This window comes from Molossus molossus, unplaced genomic scaffold (assembly GCF_014108415.1).
Source record: "Molossus molossus isolate mMolMol1 unplaced genomic scaffold, mMolMol1.p scaffold_m16_p_16, whole genome shotgun sequence".
In the NCBI taxonomy this organism is placed as follows: Eukaryota; Metazoa; Chordata; class Mammalia; order Chiroptera; family Molossidae; genus Molossus; species Molossus molossus.
In genome coordinates, this window is record NW_023425351.1 from 44932284 (window position 1) to 44952100 (window position 19817).

The 19817-nt window shown below is 40.9% G+C and overlaps 1 protein-coding gene across 1 annotated transcript in view; it reads left to right on the forward strand.

Moving 5' to 3' along the window:
* The window catches only part of GRHL2 (grainyhead like transcription factor 2), a 168538-nt gene that overhangs the window by 58028 nt on the left and 90693 nt on the right, over positions 1-19817 (forward strand). Inside the window, exons 3-5 of the mRNA XM_036264003.1 lie at positions 6934-7001; positions 12181-12574; positions 18695-18750. Coding sequence (XP_036119896.1) covers positions 6934-7001; positions 12181-12574; positions 18695-18750 — 518 coding nt within the window. The remainder of the gene's footprint in view (positions 1-6933; positions 7002-12180; positions 12575-18694; positions 18751-19817) is intronic.

Sequence of the window (19817 nt, forward strand, 5' to 3'; positions counted from 1 at the left end):
AGAACTGCCTGAAATCTGGCTGAATGGAAGTCCCACAACTAGGAAGTTAAAGAAGAAGCCATGTCCAAATCGGTAGGAGGAGCGGAGACGTAGAACAGTCTGGTCTCACACCCACATGTGGTGGATAAAAATCGGGAGGGATATCTCAGCTGCAGAGGTCTCCTCTGAAAATCAAGGGATCCCAGCCACACACTAGCCCCCCAGCCCAGGGTTTCAGGGCCAGTAAAAGAAGTCCCCATATCTTCTGACTGTAAAAATAAGAACGGATTGAGGCTGAGGGAGACTGAGGCTTCTGGAATCCAAGGCAGTTCTTAAAGGGCCCACACACAGACTTGCTCAGACTCACTTCCTCTTGAGTTCCAGCACTGGGCAGCAGCTTGAAAGGCACCAGAGGCATATAAGGAGGAACTGAATTGTTCAGCTTCAGGGCCAGAGAGCTGGCAGGGTAGCTGTCTCCCAGACAGAAGTGCTGGGAGGGGCCATTGTTCCTTTGATGCGCCCTCCCCCACAGAGCTGGCAGCTGGGCACTATATCTGAGACTCCATCAACCTGGCTATCACTGTTCACCCCACCCTGGTGATTCACTGAGGCCCCACCCCAGCCAACTTTCAAGGCTCACCCAAGCTGTTTCTCGTGGCTTTTCCATATGAATGGCCTGTCTTGGCTCATGCTTTGGATTTTCCTAAAATTTCTCAAACAAGCAGCATCTGGCCTCAGCTTGCCCTGCACCTCTTGGTAAGTGGCTCCAGTCCCAGCACTCACAGCAGCCGGTCTTGGTTTGCAGCTTGGCCTCACCTGGACACCTCCAAGCCCATACAAGTAACAGCCCTCTGAAGATCATTGTGTAGCTCATGCCGAGTGGCACTGGGCAGGGCACAGGTGGTGGTTGACTTTGGCCTGCACCTCCCAGGAGACCCCAGAGCTAGTGTACACAGTGGACAACTTCAGACCATGTTGAAGCATCACCACCCAATCACCTCCACAACTGACACACTCAAGGGGCAGACTCAGCAGGCATCAGAGTCCTGCTGAAGTAAGTCCTGCTCTGTGGGGTGAGCCCCTGCACCCGTGATCCTTCTGTGGTCGAAGGTCAGTGGTCAGAAGTTGGTTGTCACAGCCAGTTCTTGTAACTGATTAGTCTGGGAGTAAATCCCTCCCATTGATATGTCAACTGTAATCAAGGCTCAACTACAAGAGGAGGGTATACATAGCCCACAGAAAGAGTGCACCTTGAGTGCTCTTTGTGGGTGATCAGAGAGGCTGTGCCACTGGGCCCTACAGAACACCTGATACATTAAAGCCACTCTACCAAGCCTGAGAGACATAGCATCTCTACCTAATACATAGAAACAAACACAGGGAGGCTGCAAAAATGAGGAGACAAAGAAATATGTCCCAAATGAAAGAACAGAACAAAATTCCATAAAAAGAACTAAACAAAACAGAGACAAGCAATCTATCAGATGCAAAGTTCAAGACACTGATTATAAAGATGCTCAATGAACTTAGTAAGAACCTCAACAGCATAGAAAAGGACCAGTCAGAAATGAAGGCTATACTAACTAAAATGAAGAATAATTTACAGGGAATCAATGGTAGAGCAGATGAAGCTGAGAATCAAATTAGTTATTTGGAATATAAGGAAGCAAGAAACACCCAGTCAAAACAGCAAAAAGAAAAAGAATCCCCCCCAAAATGAGGATGGTGTAAGGAGACTCTGGGACAACTTCAAGCATACCAACATTTGCATCATGTGGTTGCTGGAAGGAGAGAGCAAGCAAGAAATTGAAAACCTATTTGAAAAATAATGACAGAAAACTTCCCTAACTTGGTGAAGGAAACAGACATACAAGTCCAGGAAGTGCAAAAGATCCAAAAATAAGATGAACTCAAAGAGGCCCACACCAAGACACATCATAATTAAAATGCAAAAGGTTAAAGACAAAGAGAGAATCATAAAAGCAGCAAGAGAAAAGCAGTTAGTTACCTACAAGGGAGCTCCCATAATACTATCGGGCCAGAAGGGATTGGCAAGAAATATTCAAAGTGATGAAAAGCAAGGACCTACAACCAAGATCACTCTACCTGGCAAAGTTATTATTTAGAATCAAAGGATAGAGAACTTCCTAGACAAGAAATAACTAAAGGAGTTTATCAGCACCAAACCAGTATTACATGAAATATTAAAGGGTCTTCTTGAAGGAGAATAAGGAGGAGGAGGAGGAGGAGGAGGAAGAGGCAATATAGGATCAGTAAAATGGCATACATATCTATCAACAATTGAATCTAATAAACAAACAAACAAAAAAATGAATAAGCAGAAAAAAACAGACTCAGAGATACAAAAGTGAACAAGCAGAAAAAAACAGAACTGTTTGATGGTTGCCAGATAGGGGAGGGGTTGGGGGGATGGGTGAAAAAGGTGTAGGGATTAAGAAGTACAAATTGATTGTTACAGAATGGTTGTGGGGATATAAATAAAGCATAGGAAATAAGTATAGTGAATAATATTCTAATAACTAGGTATGGTGTCAGATGGGTGTGAGATTTACCAGGATGACCTCTTGGTTATATATTGTCTAATCACTGGGGTATATGTACTCCTGAAACTAATATTATATGTTAACTGAAATTTAAAAAATAAAAAATGATTTAAATGTTTAAAAATGGGGAAAAAATTTTTGAACCCATTTGGTTATTATAAAAATAACCAAATTGCTAGAATCTTTCATAATTTAGGGGCTCAAATACTGGCTTAGTTTTCCATCCTGTTCAAGTTACTTCCTAATAGTACCTCTAAAGTCAAACATGACTTTCTGATGAATTTTGGGCATGACAGACAAACATGACAGATTCCATTAGTTAGTTATTTTTAAAAGTAGTTTAACTTACTTTATCTTCCCCTGATGAAGTTGGTGGTTCATAATCATCCGATTCCAGCTCTAGTGAAAATGTGCTTTTCTGGCCAGTTGCTTCTCATTTGCTCTGGTGCTGCAGGAAACCAGTTTGTTGGTTTGTTTTTTGTCCGTCTGTATTGTCATCAGTTTATGCATCTAAGTATCCATCCATCAATCCATCCATTCATCCATCTATCCACCCCATAAATATTTACTAAGGAGCTGTGACCTTCCAGCAATGGTAGTAGATATTACGGGGGTAAACTGGACATCCAAAGGCAAATGGAACCCAGTTCAACATCTCTGAGAGGTCACAGTCTAGGTCAGACATAGTCCTATAAACCTATAACCATGTGAGCGGCAGTAAGTGCTGTAAAAGGGATGTGCTCCAGGTGCAGTGAGGAGAGGATGGTACCTTCCTAGAGAGTTTAGGTTTTCCAGAGGAAACAACACCTGCTCTGCTGGGAAGGAGAGAAGGGTTTGCCAAGTGGACAGAGGAAGAAAAAGCATTTCAGGCTAAGGAAACAGGAGATGAGAAAACATGAGGTATAAAAACCCCAGGTGCATTCAGTGGAATCCAAATAAACCGCTTTTGCTGAACTGTGGTGGTTGCAGTGGGGGAGGAGTCTGAAAGGGATGGGCAGTACAGATTGGTCCAAAAGGCAGTAGATCCCTCTGGAAGAGCCACGCTGGTGGACCAGGCTTTATTCTCTCAAAAAGTTGTCCAGGACTAGATGCTATGGTTTTGCTTTTTGCTGGATGAATGAGCAAATAAATGACAATACATATTTATAAGCTGTTGAAAATTTTTAAAAGTCTTTCATTTTTAGTTTATAAAAAAATGCAGGAAAGCTAAAAGAAGAAAATAAAATGTCTTGTAATTGTTATCATACTATCTGGCACCATTTCTTCCAGTACTGAAGACTTTTTTTTTTTTTTTATCCTCACCCGAGGATATTTTTCCATTTTTTGTACAGATAGAGTGGGAGGGAGAGAGAGGAAGGGAGAGAGAGAGAGAAACATCGACGTGAAGGGACACATCGAATGGCTGCCACCCGCACGACCAACCAGGGCCGGACAAACTGCAACCGAAGTACGTGCCCTTAGCGGGAACTGAACCCGGGTCTCTCCGGACCGCAGGCCGACACTCTAACCGCTGAGCCAAACTGGCCAGGGCCCAGTACTGAAGACTTTTGAACATAGACCTTATAGGTTAGAGAAATGATTTGCACACGTTACAGCAGCAACAGGGAGGTGGGTTATGGGCAGAGAACCCAATGAGCAGTCCATTGCAATAGTCCAGGTAAAAAATGATGAAGACCTGAAGTAAACATGATAGTGAGGGTTCCCTGGGTCAGCGCATGTGAAGTTCTCCCTAAGTCAGTCACCAAAATAAACACTAAATAGAGATAAAGCATTATGTTCAAGAAATCATTAAGTATTTCTTTGAATAAAAACTGGCAACTGATTGTGTGTGTGTGTGTGAGAGAGAGAGTTGGGGGAACCCCATAAGTAGGAGCAAGACGTCTAAGATGATTACTGAACTAAGCAAGATGGGGAGTACAGGTGAAAGTCGTTGGAAGGAGGATACTTATGTGTTGAGCGTGAGGTGCTTGTAGAATGTTCAGGTAGGGATGCTTGATAGATGGTAATGCGAGTCTAGACTCAAGAGAGGGTCCTGAGTTCAGAGGTCTCAGTTTCTCTATGGAGAATAGTCTTTGGGAGACCAGAAGTAAATGTGGTTCAAAGTGGCCCACAGATCAGAGCAGACCCAAAGGTCAATTAAGGTCTTTGTTGCATTGTGCCCTACACTGTAGACTAAACAGTCTGTTCAGAGTATCTTGTGCATCAGTGCATCTTGGGAATAGTAACATTCACTTCCACGAGTCTTTGGGAGTGGTAATGTTTTAGTTTGGAATCCCTATTTCTTCTACTTCTTGGGTTCTGTCTTTTCTTCGCCATTTTGATGGATGCGTTTATTCTTTCAACAGTTATTTTGTGAGGGCCTGCTATATTCCAGGCACTTGGGACAAACCCATGCACAAGGTGGACACTCATGGAGATTGCAGTCTAATCTCAGATACTGACATTTAGATGGGACTTGAAGTATGCTCACAAATTAGCCTGTAGAAGGCATGGGTAGGGGTGGGCAGGGCAGTGGGATGTGTTCTAGGCAGAGAGGACTTTGTGTGCTGACTCTGCTGTCGGAGGAGTGTTGCATGGTCAGAGGTGCAGTGTGGCTGTATGCATGGCCGTGATGGGGGCAGCCCACGTGGAGGTGGGAGACTTTCCGGATGCCTTCTTCCTGAGAATAATGGGAAGCATTGAAGAGTGTTATGTTAGAGCATAATGGGACCCAACTTACATTTTTAAGGTCACTCTGGATCTTCTTAATGGATCCAGAATGGATTTGCAAAGACTGAGTGAAGGGACCAGTTAAGAGGCTGATGCCCAGTCCTGAAAGAGATATTGGAAGCTGAGCCAGGAGGCAGGTATTCTGAGGGAAGTATATGGATTTGAGTTACATGGGATTCATCATGATTTTAAGGTTCATTCATATTATAGCATGTATCAAAATTTCATTCTTAAGGTTTAATAATATTCCATTGTATGTATATACTACATTTTGTTTATACATCCTTCTGTAGATAGGCATTTGGGTTTTCATGTTTTCACTATTATGAATAATGCTGCTATGAATATGGGTGTGCTGCGTATTGCAATTTTATTCTTATATGTCATCTTCAGTAGATGATAGGAGCAGTATTTTATTAATCACATTTCTATCCAGCACTCAGCAATGCCTAGAATGTTGTAGACATGTGAATAAAGGACTTATAATTGATTTATTTTTGTTTAACAAATACTTGTAAAGTACCATCCAATCCAAATGCTTTTAAAGAAGTTAACTCATTTAATTTTACTAAAAACTCTGTGATGTATAAAACTACCATTAAGCCTTTTTACAGATAAGGAAAGTGAAGCAGAGTTCAGTTAGTGGTAGAACTGGAGATTCAAACCCAGAAAACCTGGTCTGGGTCTTGACCCTTAGTCTCCCTGCTATGTTGTCTCCCTAGTCCAGCTGTCTGGGCTTGCATGTATATTCAGGTGAGTGGTAAGTGTAAGAATTGTTAGGGGAATTCAGAAGGGAAATGCTTCTCATAAATGCTCTTTTATGTCAAAATAGTGCAGACTGCATTTTAGATGTAGAGGAGTTTGGCTAGAAGATTTAGCAAGAACAAAACAAAACAAAAACCTCCAAATTATCCAACCAACCAAACAAATCAAAACCTACTATTTCCATGTGTGAACACTGTAACAGAGAGGCAAACAGCCCGAGCTGCTGGAGGGTGATTAGATGGTGATCACAAACTCTGCTGATGGGCTATCCCTTCTCACAAGGAGTGAGATATTTTCAATAATATTTCAGGCAATGAATTGGCACTGTGCATGTGAAGACAATAAAATATTGTATATTAGAAGGAAGACTGGAAGCAAGTCCTTGAACTATGTGGAGAGGGTGGGTAAAGGGTGGTCCAGGTATAGCAAGCGCTGCTCCCTCACGGGACTGTGCAGCCCCCTTTTGCCCTGTTCACTCCCCTTCATGTCAGCACCTGCAGCCCCTCATCAGAGTAGAGGGTCGTCCCTGTTCCTTACCTAGATGCTTGTTGTAACTCCAAGATGTTTTCTGTCTGCTCTAGATGTCCAGATTGATTCATCCTTCATTATCATTTCCCCCCATCTACTCCCAGGGTGGGGAGGGCTCAGGAGTTGCTCAGGTCCAGGAGAGGTGCCCGTGTCATCAGAGCACAGCAGAATTGTAATTGTTGTGGTCCTCCATTTAGCATCACACCTTTGTGTCTGGTCCATTGCCATTGTACCTACTTAACCTTTAACCATCTCCTGGCTAGAGCAAATCTGTCACCTCCTTCTGGAAAATGCTCCATTTCCACTGTTTGCTTCTGCTGGTGTCTAGCTCTACACGTGGTCACAGTTGCGTCTATGCAAGTCTGACTGATGATTCTGATGCTTCCAGGTTCCTCGAGACAAGAGACTGCTGTCTATGAGCAAGGCAAGTGACAGCCAAGAAGATCAGGACAAAAGGTACGGTGTTAAAGGAATATGCCTGGCTTCCAAAACACTCTTGTTCTATGCTTTTTTGTTTGTTTTAAACAACAGTATTAAACTATAATTTTTGTTCTTGAGAGGAGTTGGGGTCAAGAGGCATAGCCTCCTCTATCTGTCTTTTGGAGTCTGGACCAAATTAAGATCTCTCAGTAGGGAGAGAAAACCGTGCACCCAAAGGATCACCAGCAGGCTCTTGACATACCTACAAAATTCCCACAGTTAGAGGTGATCTGCTGGCAAGATAGCCCACTGCTGAGGTGAAATTTTCTGTCAATCCCATGGCTGTATAACTGTGATCAGACTCTTGAGGGGATTAGACATTTGGGGCTTACTTTTGATGAGGGGAGAGGAAGAGGCTCTGGGTAGCAGCAGACACTGTCAGGATGCAGAGACAGGAAAGATGTTAGCAGACCGTTATGCAATACTTCTTTCCTGTAATCTTGAAATAGAATGAATTGAAAACCAAAATGCAGTCAGACAGATTAAAATTAAAAAGAAAAAAAAATCAGTTTTATTTCTTTTTTTTTATCGTCACCTGAGGACATTTTTCCATTTTTCGTTCAGGTAGAGTGGGAGGGAGTGAGAGGAAGAGAGAGAGAGAAACATCAACGTGAAAGGGACACATCGAGTGGCTGCCACCCTCACGACCAACCAGGGCCGGGGACAAACTGCAACCGAGATACATGCCCTTAGCGGGAACTGAACCTGCGTCTCTCTGGACCACAGGCCGACGCTCTAACTGCTGAGCCAAACCGGCCAGTGCCAGTTTTATTTCTGATGAAGGCAATTAGAGAATGTGATTTTGAATCTGCAATTTGTACATTTCAGTCTTGCCTTTGATACGTTTATTCATCTAGGTCTAAGCAGGACTTCAGGCCTCCCTGAAGGGACAGGCCACCTGTGGTATATTAGGGGTGGCTGGAGTGTCCCCTTTCTTTGGTCAAGATGATCCAGACATAAAGAGGAAACTAGAAGGGACTGACCACCTTGCTCAGCTACTTCTTCCAAACTCCCCAAATACATCTCTTCCACTACAGAGAGATGGAGACACCACAGTGTTTTTCTACTGCAGGTTTTTTTCCAATGGAAATATGAAGCCAGGAGAGATGAAATCCCCTGCTAGCACAGATGTCAGAATCTTACCTGGCCTTGATAGGAACTGCTTGTGACATTACCATCTCGTATGATTAGCAGTGGGAGACACCCCACCTACCAGCAGCCCTAGGCTGGGCATCACCTCCAAGCTACACCCCAGTGGAAGACTAAGAGTAGCTACATCTGATTTGCAGTTCCACAGGGGTCTTCTGATGCTCCCCGCTGCCCTGGGCCCTCGTTGAGAGCAGTGATGACAGGGAGAAAGAGGCTGCCACTCTTCAGGTCTTGCAACGTCTCCTCCATCTAGCCATTGTTTATGAAGCTAAGACTAGGCTGTTTGCTAAGTCCTATACCAGCAATCATAGAGGGACCAGGGAGAAAATGAGTCTTAGATGTGTATTCTGTCTGCATCATAATAGACAAAAGAAGCTATGCTTTGTTAAAGCATCTTTTAGAACACCATTAAAGAGAGATGGGTGCTCATTGCATTTTAATGGTTATTTTTATGATTTCAATGAAGCACCTTTAATAAAAGCCGGCAGTGAGGGATAGACAAAACCACCTTGTGTAGACTAATTATGACTTAGTAGGCTTTGGTTGAGCATAATTTGGAAGGATATCATTTGATCTGCAGTGCATTAATGAATTAAGGTGCCCTGTGCTAACATGATATCATTACAACTGTACACAAAAGTTGCTTCTTTGGAAAATAGAATTTCAATGACATAATCTGAAAAAAAAGTTTTAAAGTATATATAGTGCACCATTCTTAGCATTGCATTTTTCTCATATTCTAATATTTGGTTCAATTTTAAATTATATTGCAGGTGAGTTGGTGTCTCACAATAATTCTACTTTGTTCTAATCATCCATTTTGTTTTTTGGAATTCTTTCTGAAGTGCTCCAGCATCAGCCTCTAAAGCCAATACTATTCTACAGAGGCATAGTTACACATTATAGGATGTTACTGAGTCTATTAATTCCTCATCACATAATAGTAACAATTTGACTAGATTTATACAACTATACAGTTTGCTTATTTATTTGTTTGTTTATAAGAACACAAAATCTTTTTGTAATAAATGTTTTTTTTGTTTTTGTTTTTTTTTTAATTTAATTTGATTGATTGATTGATTGGTATGTGCCCCTAGTGGGAACCGAACCCAGGACTCTCTGGTCTGCAGGCCAACGCTCCAATTGCTGAGCCAAACTGGCCAGGGCAATAAATATTGTTGTTGATTATTTTGTGTTAGAGAGAGAGAAAGGAGAGAGAGAGAGAAACATTGATGTGAGAGAGAAACATCAGTTGGCTGCCTCCTGCACTCCCCCTACTGGTGGTCATGCGCCCTGATCGGAAATCAAACTGGGACCTCTCAGTCCATGGGAGGTGTTACCATCTTGATAGCACCAAAAATCTTTTGCCTTACATTTCTTGTTTAGAATTTAGGCATTTTACATGGATTAAAGAATTAAGAAATTTGGAGTAAACTGGACTCTTAACTATAGAGGAGTTGGTTAACTTGGAATATTTTGGTAAAGCCATTAAGGCTGTGCTAGTTCAAAGCCCAGAGGAGTGGAGACTGGGTAATTGCTTTGGTAGCTAATAAATGTAGAAAATGCTTCTATACCCAACTAGCAGGACATTATCTACAAGTATTAATAATTAATCCTCCATAGAAGGGTCTGGGGTAAAATGAGTTTCAGAAATTCTGGGTTACTGTTAAACAGGTGAAGGAATGCCTTTACCATATTCAGATGTTTGTGACCCACCAGGGTGGTCTTGTTATGGCGATGTTTTTTGTTTTGTCGTAATACTGATTTTATCATGGATTCTTTTCTTTGAGGAACATCTATTAACATTCCATGCAAATGTTCTAAATAATGGGGTTTAGGAAATGCTGATATAAATGGGTGGTCTGGGTTTTGGCATCTTCCAGTTAACTGGATACAGATTAAACGTAATTTCTTAATTTTCACTGTGTCCTATATACAGATTCACTGCTTGATTTGGCCATGAAAGGTGGTTATTACTTAAAGCCAGAATGTTTGTAGACTTGCGATTTTATTCTTTAAAGGATTATTTTCTAGAATGATTTCTACAGATCTGTGACAGACTCGGAGAAGTTTAGGTATTTTTCTATTGGCTGTGTTCATGTTGAGCCATTCATTCCTCAAGCTGCACTTTGAAGTTTTATCTGAAAAATCAAAGCTGAAATACCAAGTCCTGCTTGAAAGTTAGGCAAGCTCAGAAGCTAATGGACTTCCTTTACAGAGAGGAGCCAAGAGAGCTCAGTTCTTGGAAGAACCAATTTTATTAGAATATTTCTTTCTATGAGAGATGCCAGTAAGCCCTATAAAGAACATGCTAGTTTTTGTTTTAAAAAAGCAGACATCAAAGACAGGGAGACATGTATTTTCTTTGTATATCAGAATAATCAATAAGTAAGTGAGAGGTGGCCTCAGATTTTACTGACCACGGTGACTTTGCTAGTAAAATTATTTGCTGCCAACAATAATTTTCCATTAATGAGGCTCTCTTTGCTTCTGCTCTCTCCCAGAATTCTTTAGTATAAATGAAAATATTTCATCCTAGCCTAGCAAGAGTTAATTTTTTTAAATCCTCCCCTTTCTCTTTGTACCTGCCAGGAGGTCTGAGATCTGAGAGATCTTGTTTTACATAAACCCAGTTACACCACTTCCTTAAGCCCCAAACATAATTTAATGCGAAGGCTACGAGTGAGCTCATGTTATTTCATAATTTAGTAAAAATATTTTAATGATAAATTCTTACTTCTTGCTTTTTCTACAGTTTCAGAAAAGTGAAAAATATCCTTCCCACCCCCCTCAAATGACCATATGGTAGTTCTCCTTCTGCCTTTTAAAAAATATATATTTTATAATGTGTTTTTTTTTAAGTTTTCAAACATATACAGAATAGGATAGTATAATGCCTCCTTAAATACCCAACTCATCCTCTAGATTCAGCAGTGATAAGGTTTTGTTACATTTGCTTAATCTCTAACTTTTCTGCTTTCTCTCCTTTTCTTCTTTTAAATTACAATAGTATTTAAAATAAGTCATGTCATTTTACCTTAACTACTTCTGATTTGTATATCTAAAAAAAACAAACAGCCCTGGCCGGTTTGGCTCAGCGGTTAGAGCGTCGGCCTGCGGTCCAGAGAGACCCGGGTTTGGTTCCTGCTAAGGGCATGTACCTTGGTTGCAGTTTGTCCCCGGCCCTGGTTGGGTCGTGCGGGTGGCAACCACTCGATGTGTCCCTTCACATCGATGTCTCTCTCTCTCTCTCTCTCTCTCTCTCTCTCTTTCTCTCTCTCCCTCCCTCCCTCCCTCCCGCTCTATCTGAACAAAAAATAAAAAAATGTCCTCAGGTGAGGATAAAAAACAAACAAACACACACCTAGGCCATTTTATTACATCATCTCAAAATCCTTATCACACCTTACTAAATTGACACATCCCCTTAATATCACCTAACACCCAGTCCAAACTCAATTGCCTCAAAAATCCCTTTGCTTCATAAATGCCTTTTTGGTGTGTTCAGATCAGGATCCAAACAGGAACTACTCATCACAGCTGACTGTTATATCTTTAAATTTCTTTTCATCTAGAATAAGCCTCCCACCTCTCTTCCTTTTCATGCCTCTGACTTATTGAAGAAACCAGGTCAGTAAGATGTGCAGCGTTCTGGGTTACCTGATTACTTCTTCACAATGTTGTCAAGGTCTTCCAGCTTCTGTATTTCCTGAGAGCTGGAAGTTAGATATAAAGCCTTGCTTAAATTGAAGGTCTTTTCTATTTTTAGTAACAGCACTTTCTAGGTGGGGCTGATGCATGATACCCTAAGGCACATGTGTGTAGTTGTCCTACTTCTGGTGAAGCAAAGATCCATTGCGTCCCCTTGTAAAGTTCACCATCAACCTCTCCTCTCATGATGATACGTTCACTCCCACTGATGGCCCGCATCCGTTATTTTATTAAGAGTTGCCAAGTGGTGATTGTTCTAATTCTATGATATTGCGGGGTGGGTTTAAACACACAGAAACTGTCTCGGCACCAGTGAAGCCCAGAGTAATTCGAGTGGAGGAGAAAACCGAGTGCAGGTCCTAAAGACGGCTCCGGTGAACCTGTCCCTCAACCAAGAGCACCTGGAGAATTCCAAGCGGGACCAGTACAGCACGCCCGTCCCCGAGAGCCCCGCCGTCGTCCCGGTGTCGGGAATCACGGTGGTGAAAGCTGAGGATTTCACACCGGTTTTCATGGCTCCGCCCGTGCACTACCCCCGCGCAGACGGCGAGGAGCAGCGAGTGGTCATCTTCGAACAGACCCAGTACGGCGTGCCCGCCATGGCCGGCCACGGCACCTACCTCAAGGACGACCAGCGCAGCACCCCGGACAGCACCTACAGCGAGAGCTTCAAAGACGGGGCCACGGAGGTGAGTCCCTGCTTCCCGGGGCGGGAACCAAGTCCAGGACCCTCAGCCAACTTCTGTTCTCTATCTACTTTTGAAGTGGGATACATGAACTGGACGGTGGGAGTTTACCGTTATTTTAGAAAGTGGGTTTGGCCCTTCCATTATGAGCAGGTTTTAATAAACCATTGGTCTAGGTGTGTGGAGGGGAAAAAAATCTTTTGACTCTTAGATGACAGGTTCCTTTGTTTGTTTTTGTTTTAGACCTAAAGTTAAACATTTGTAAGGAATGGAAAGGTTTTTGTGTGGAAGCTGCCTGCTTTTTAAAGTTTTTATCTTGACCTCTTCTGGTTTGTAACCTTCTAGATGGTAGCCAAAGCTGTTGCCTGCCCGTTCTTTTAAAAAACAATGTAACTCTCTACAACCTTGTCTGATTAAATACTCAAGAATTAATTTATATTTTCAGTAAGCAAGTGTATATATATATATGTACTTTGTACCTTATAGAGACTATATATTCTTACCATGTGCCCGTAGAATTTACATCAACAGTGATCTTTGCTTGTTTGTTTTAAAATCACGTGATTTAAGTGCACAGTTTGAAATTGTTGGTATTGTACACAGTTGTGGAACCAACATCAGAATCAATAGGAAGCCCCTTCATCCTGAAAGTTCCCCCAATTCCCCTTGCACTTGGAGCCCTCTCCTCTCTTGCGCTTGTCAAGCATAAATCTGCCTTCTGTCACTACAGTTTTGCTTTTCCTAAAATATCATACACATGGAATAGTAGAGTATATAGTCTTCTATGTTGTCTTATTTCACGTAGCATAATATTATTTATTTATTTTTATTTATTTTTGTTACAATGTTTCTCCTTTCTCCCCCCAGTGACACCCTCCTCCCCACTCCCTCCCACCCCGTCCCCAGCTTTGTTGTCTATATCCATCGGTTATGTGTACATGCATATAAGTTCTGTGGTTCATCTCTTCCCTTTCCTTCCACCCCCCTTCTGAGGATTGTCAGTCTATACCCTACTTCTATGTCTCTGGGTCCATTTTGTTCATCAGTTTGTTTAGTTCATTATATTCCAGAAATAAGTGAGATCATGTGATATTTGTCTTTTTCTGTTTGGCTTGTTTCACTTAACATAATACTCTCCAGGTCCCTCCATGTCATCTCAAAGGATAAGAGATCTTTCTTTCTTGCAGCTGCATAGTACTCCACTATGTATATGTACCACAGAATATGTAATTTTAAAAAAATTAGTTCAGGTCAGCTTCTTTAACATTTAGGTGCAGTGCCTCTGCATTTGAGGTGGTCATTGGCTTCCCATATTTTCAGTCCCCTGGGGCCGATAAAAGACAATGGCAGGAGAAAACACAAAAAACATGTGGTTTCTAATTTCCTAAAGAAGACTGAGTGTGCTGCATCATGTCAGACACTTGCAGCCTGCTGTCCTTGTAGTCGCCATTGGGACAAAATGCAGCTACCTGAGGTTGAGATTGCATCCCTAATCAATAATATTTAAAATAATAAACATTTAATAAGCATGATGTGCTGGGCATCATTCTAAGTGATAATATACTCATTTAATCCTCACAAAACCCCTATGAGATAGGTAAGATAGGTACTATTACTGGTGTCTCTATTTGCCAAATGAGGAACTAAAGCACAGAGAGCATAAGTATGCCCATGGTCAAACTGCAGTAAGTGGCAGAAGGACTCATCACAGGCTACTTCCTCCACGACTTGTGTCCTTAACCATTGCCTCTATACTCTCAGAGAATCTGTGTGGAAGACAACGATTTACCCATATATTTGTTGTGTGTGTTTTTTTAAAAAATCCGAGTGTCATTTATCTATGTCATTAGTTATTTTTTATCTTTCAGATCGGGGAGAAGAGGAACAAAAGGGACTTGCTCTCTGCAGTGTTGGTAGAAAGTTAGGGTAGACAGGCTTTGCTAGCAGCCCTTCCATTCCCAGGGCTGGCCACCCCTGAGTGCCCACTGTGCATTCCATGAAACCAGGGAACGAACAGAGCAAGACTTGATGAATTCCCTGCCCAAGAGAGGCCGTTCTGTTTCTTGGGTTCTGGTAGCTTTATAATCAAACTTTCAATATCCTTATAATGAAAAAAAAAAAAAAATGGTATTAAAGTTAGTGTCCTATTGACTATTTGATTTGTCCTCAAGTAGTCAGGGCTGCTTCCTTAGGAAAAGCAAATCCCTCCACGTGGGAATATGAAGTACATGCTTTTGCTCCAAAGGGTTGCCACTGATGTTTTTCTTACATGGTGTAGAAATATTCCATTAGTCACAGAAGAGTCCATGGATGTAGTCCAATGTCAACGGAACCATCATGCTATTTGGGGGATGTGTTATCAATTGTGTTTATGTTGTAGATAAAGAGGCTCATGAAAGGAAGCCATTGTATTTGGGGTTTTATTTTTAGGTGCATGAGAAAGGAACTTACCAGAAACTAAATATGAAGAGTATTCCCACTGAATTTGGAATACGTGGAATATTTTAGCTGTTCTCCTAGTCTTGGAAATCAGTGTTTACATGGCATATTGTATTTCAATCTGATGTGAATTAAATGGAGTGCTCTATTATGATCTTTAGCCATGGCATTGCTAACAGGTTATAAGACTAGGTGAGCTCAGTAACTTCACCAAGTAAATTTCACTAAGGAAAATTTGTCTAAAATCTAGCACTTCTTTTAGAATACTATTAAATTGTCTAGGACCCTTGTTGAATGAGCAGGTTTCATTTGCTATTAGAGACTCATTTATTTGTGTGTGTGTGTGTGTGTGTGTGTGTGTGTCTGTGTGTGTGTGTATGTGTGTGTGTGTGTATGTGTGTGTGTGTGTGTGTAGTGGGATGAAGGGAGTTTGATATACATGATTAAGAAATATATAGATGCACTACATCAAATCACAGTAAGGTAAGGTGATGTTGGCTGTCTGCCTGCCTTTGGGCCTCCCACTTATTATATCAATAGATTTCCAAACAGCTATGAAAACTTGGTAACTGCCCTGGCCAGTTTGGCTCAGCGGTTAGAGCGTTGGCCTGCGGTCCGGAGAGACCCGGGTTCGGTTCCCGCTAAGGGCACGTACTTTGGTTGCAGTTTGTCCCCGGCCCTGGTTGGTCGTGCGGGTGGCAGCCACTCGATGTGTCCCTTCACATCGATGTTTCTCACTCTCTCTCCCTTCCTCTCTCTCCCTCCCATTCTATCTGTACAAAAAATGGAAAAATATCCTCGGGTGAGGATAAAAAAACAAAACAAAAACTTGGTAACTATAATCAGAATGGCCCAAGCATTTTGGTTCCAATTCTTCATACTAAATCATTTAGGGCCATGTTACCCATCAATGTGATCAGGTCTCATAAAGGATCATGATCTTTTCCAAGTGCACTCTACATTTAATTTTTTTTTTTTAATTATAAAGATAATGTAACAGAAATAAAGAAAAAAAATTTAAACTTGAGTAATTCTATGTCTAAAGTATATCAACTAATTTTTTTATAGTTCTTGTTCTCATAATTATTGGAGTGATTCTTTATCCAGTCAGTGTGTGTGTGTGTGTATATATATATATGTATATATATATATACATACACACACACAGTCTCTTTGAGTCTGAACAGTTGTAATGTATCGCACATCACATCACCTGGGAGATTAGGATCATAGAATTTACAAGTGCAATATTTTTAGCCTCTCCGCAGGCTGCAGAGCTGTACAGCATGGACGGTACATTTATTCAAGGCCATGTTTATTAATACTGCTTCACCATGTGTTGTTTGGAAGTGCATTTCCTCTATCTCTAAAATACTCCCTTAAGGGTATTTTTCATCATGCTATCCTCCTACTCCAAAATTTCCTAATTCTTAAATATACTAAATATAAATACCTTTTTAAAAATATATTTTTTTTATTGATTTTTTTAGAGAGAGAGGATGGGAGAGACAGAAACATCAATCTGAGGGAGAAACATCGATTGGCTGCCTCTTGCACACCCCCTACTGTGGATCAAGCCTGCAGCCCAGGCATATGCCCTGACTGAGAGTTGAACCAGTACTTCTCAGTCCACAGGACGATGCTCCATCCTCTGAGCCACACCGGCTGGGCTGAATACCTTTTCATAAATCATCCCTTTCCAACAGAATTTTCTGCAATGGTGGAAATTTTTTTTATGCTATCTAACATGGTAGCCACTAGCCGCATGTGTCAACTTAGTATTTGAAATGTGGCTAGTTGACTGAGGAACTGAATGTTTAACTTTAATTCTGATCAACTGCAGCATATGTGGCTAGTGGCTACTGTATTGAGCAGTGAAGACTGAGATTTTCAGGTCCTCCCTTCAGAACCAGGCCAGGCCTGGGTCCTTGACCCCATGTGTATACCACATTTGTACCCATCGTTTTGTCTTGAATCATGGTGGTCCTCTCTCACTTAGATTACTTTTTTTCAATTTCTTCAGTTAGCCCAGGTTCTCTTTGCCTTCCAAGGGTTGGAGCCAAGTTCATAACCCCCATGAAACCTTCTTATAATTTTGCTGATCTTCCCTTCCTGGTAATGTCCGTTCTGTGCGTTTCCAGTCAGGTCACCTGCATGAATGAACGGATGAGTCAGCACAGACTTTCATATTTATTCATTTACTGTATTTTTGTTTCTTTTGTTTTTGTTGCTTTTCATGTGAATTTGCCAGTCTCCTCCACCAATTCGTATTTCTTTGAGGACAGGATAGTGTCTTAGAGTTTTTATGTATTTCTCCTAGAACCAAGAAGATGGTGAAGCCCCAGAAAATTTACATTGAATGCTTTGCTGATTGATTGATTGATTGATTGATTGATTATAAAATAATCTCAAATCTGAATCTTTGATTTTATGTCATGATTATTGAACCAGTCAACAAACATTTGTGAAATATTCCAGGGATGCGTTTGGGTAAACTTTGAAGAGCAAACCATCTTCTTGCATCTAAGGAATTTATAAGACTGAATTAAAATAAAGATGATAAGTATATACATATAAACTGTGATATAAGGGTACACTAAATTCTAGGGGTGGTGGTTAGGGATTGTGAAGAAAGTTTGGAAAATAGCTGTGAGTAACCCCTTCCTGAGAAGAAAACCTGTGAACTGTTGGTCGAAGAATGGACGAATGAGAAGCAGGAAGGTTATTTTTTAGAAAGAGACACTTTTAAAAGGTCACAGTGGAAGGAGCAGGTGTGGTGAGGTTAACAAAGTGCTTTTTCATCTATATTCTATTATATTTATTTTAAGATCAAGAGTTAGGGCTTTTATGCATCTGCTTTTCAAAAGTTCTGCAATATAGATGGCATCATACTTGCACTAAATATTCAATAATAGAATATCTCTGGGCTCAAGCTCTTCACATGTAATGCTGAGGCTTAGAGTTTCCCCCCAAAGTTACTTTTACAATATTGTGATAATGGGTATTTTAGAGGGTACTGAATATGGTCAAGGATTATTGTGTTATAGAATTTAATACACATATGTAATGCTTACTGTGTATCAGGCACTGTTCTTAATACTTTACTCACACATTTAATCCTTCTAATGTAAGTGGGTATTCTACAGGTGGAGAAAATATGGCACTTGCCTCTGTTTACAAAGATAGCAGGCAAAAGAGCTAGAACTTGGCTCTAGACAGTCTCACTCTAGAAACTATGTTCCAAACCAGCCTACTATAATATTTGTACTATAATATGTGGACTCTCTGTAATTAGTGTTCCAGTAACTCAGAACCTGTGACTTGGAATAAACATTAGAGATCATAGAAAATGGAAGAGATGTTTGATATGTTTGAGGAAATAGTTTCTAGTACTTGCAAAGACTTTAAGAATAGCTGCTGACATGACTTTGTGTAATGCACAAAGTACAAATGCTTTTTGTTGAGTGTGGTTCCCATTGTGCAGGTGATATGTGAGTTTTGTGCACAAATGGTAACTATTTTCACTGTAGCTGAAAATGTAATGCTAAATGTAATACCCCAAAATATGTAATTTTCCTTTCTGAAGCAAGGATAAGATAGTTTGGATAAATTTGTCACTTTTTAAAAATTTGTAATAATGACTCACTTCTTTGTTTTAATTTCTATAACTTTAAAATTTTGTAGAAATTTCGGAGTGCTTCAGTTGGGGCCGAGGAATACATGTATGACCAGACATCAAGGTAGGTTACCAGGAGATGCCCCTGGAAACTGATGAACTGATGAACCTTTAAATGTACCCTCAAGTTATACTTTTTAACCTTTTTTTCCCTCTGTATACTTTTGTTGAACACGCTGATTTCCTTTGTGTTCATTTCTTTTCTCTATACAAATGACTTCTAAATTACCATTTCCAGGCTTGAGCAATTTTCTACCCTGTCTTTGTCCTATTGACCAGACATCCCTTCTTAGGTGTTCTTCTGAACTTGTGTGCCTCCACACCAACATGTACCTAATGGAACTCTTTACCTTTCTGTTCCTCTTCTTTCCTTTCTTCTCCATTTCTTTTCATCTGGTCTTCTGCTTTTATTTCTTATTGTGGCTAATGATGTAGCCATCCTCCCAGTCACCACTCTAGAGGTATAAGGGTCTGCCTGCCTTTCTGCTGCATTTTCACAACACTTGCCAAGTGCTGAATGTTCTATTCCACCTGTCCTGTCCTTTCCAACATACCCTTGTTTATTTTCTCCTGAACTATTGCAATATAACTGATCTCCCTTTCTGTTCTACTTTGCATATGTCTAACAGCCAGCCCACACTCCAGTCCTCCCATGTACCAGCAATGCAATAGGCACTAGGGCTAAGATGTAACCTGTCCTTACAAAAGCTCCATAGACTTTTGGAGGAGACAAAATTGGTGATGGACAAATTGCAATAGATTTGCTAAGTGATGAGTCCACACATTTCCCCACATACTATAGAGATGCATAAACAGAAAGCAGAGAGGACCTATAGTATGTGGGGAAATGTGTGGGTGGGGCTTGGGATGGGGGGCAAAACTTCACAGGAAGTGAAATTAAACCTGGATCTTGAAGGATTAGCAGCTGGAGTTTAGCAGAAAAAAAAGGAGAATTAAGACAATTCTAGGTTGAAAGGCCAGATGTCCAAAGACTTTGTGATCATGCCTGAAGACAGGAGAGAATGGCAAGAAATGAATTTATTTTTCACATTTACAAAACATACCAGTGTTTTCACTGTCTCAAACAAAGTTAAACACAAATTCCTTATGAAGGTGGGCAGGGCCCTCTAT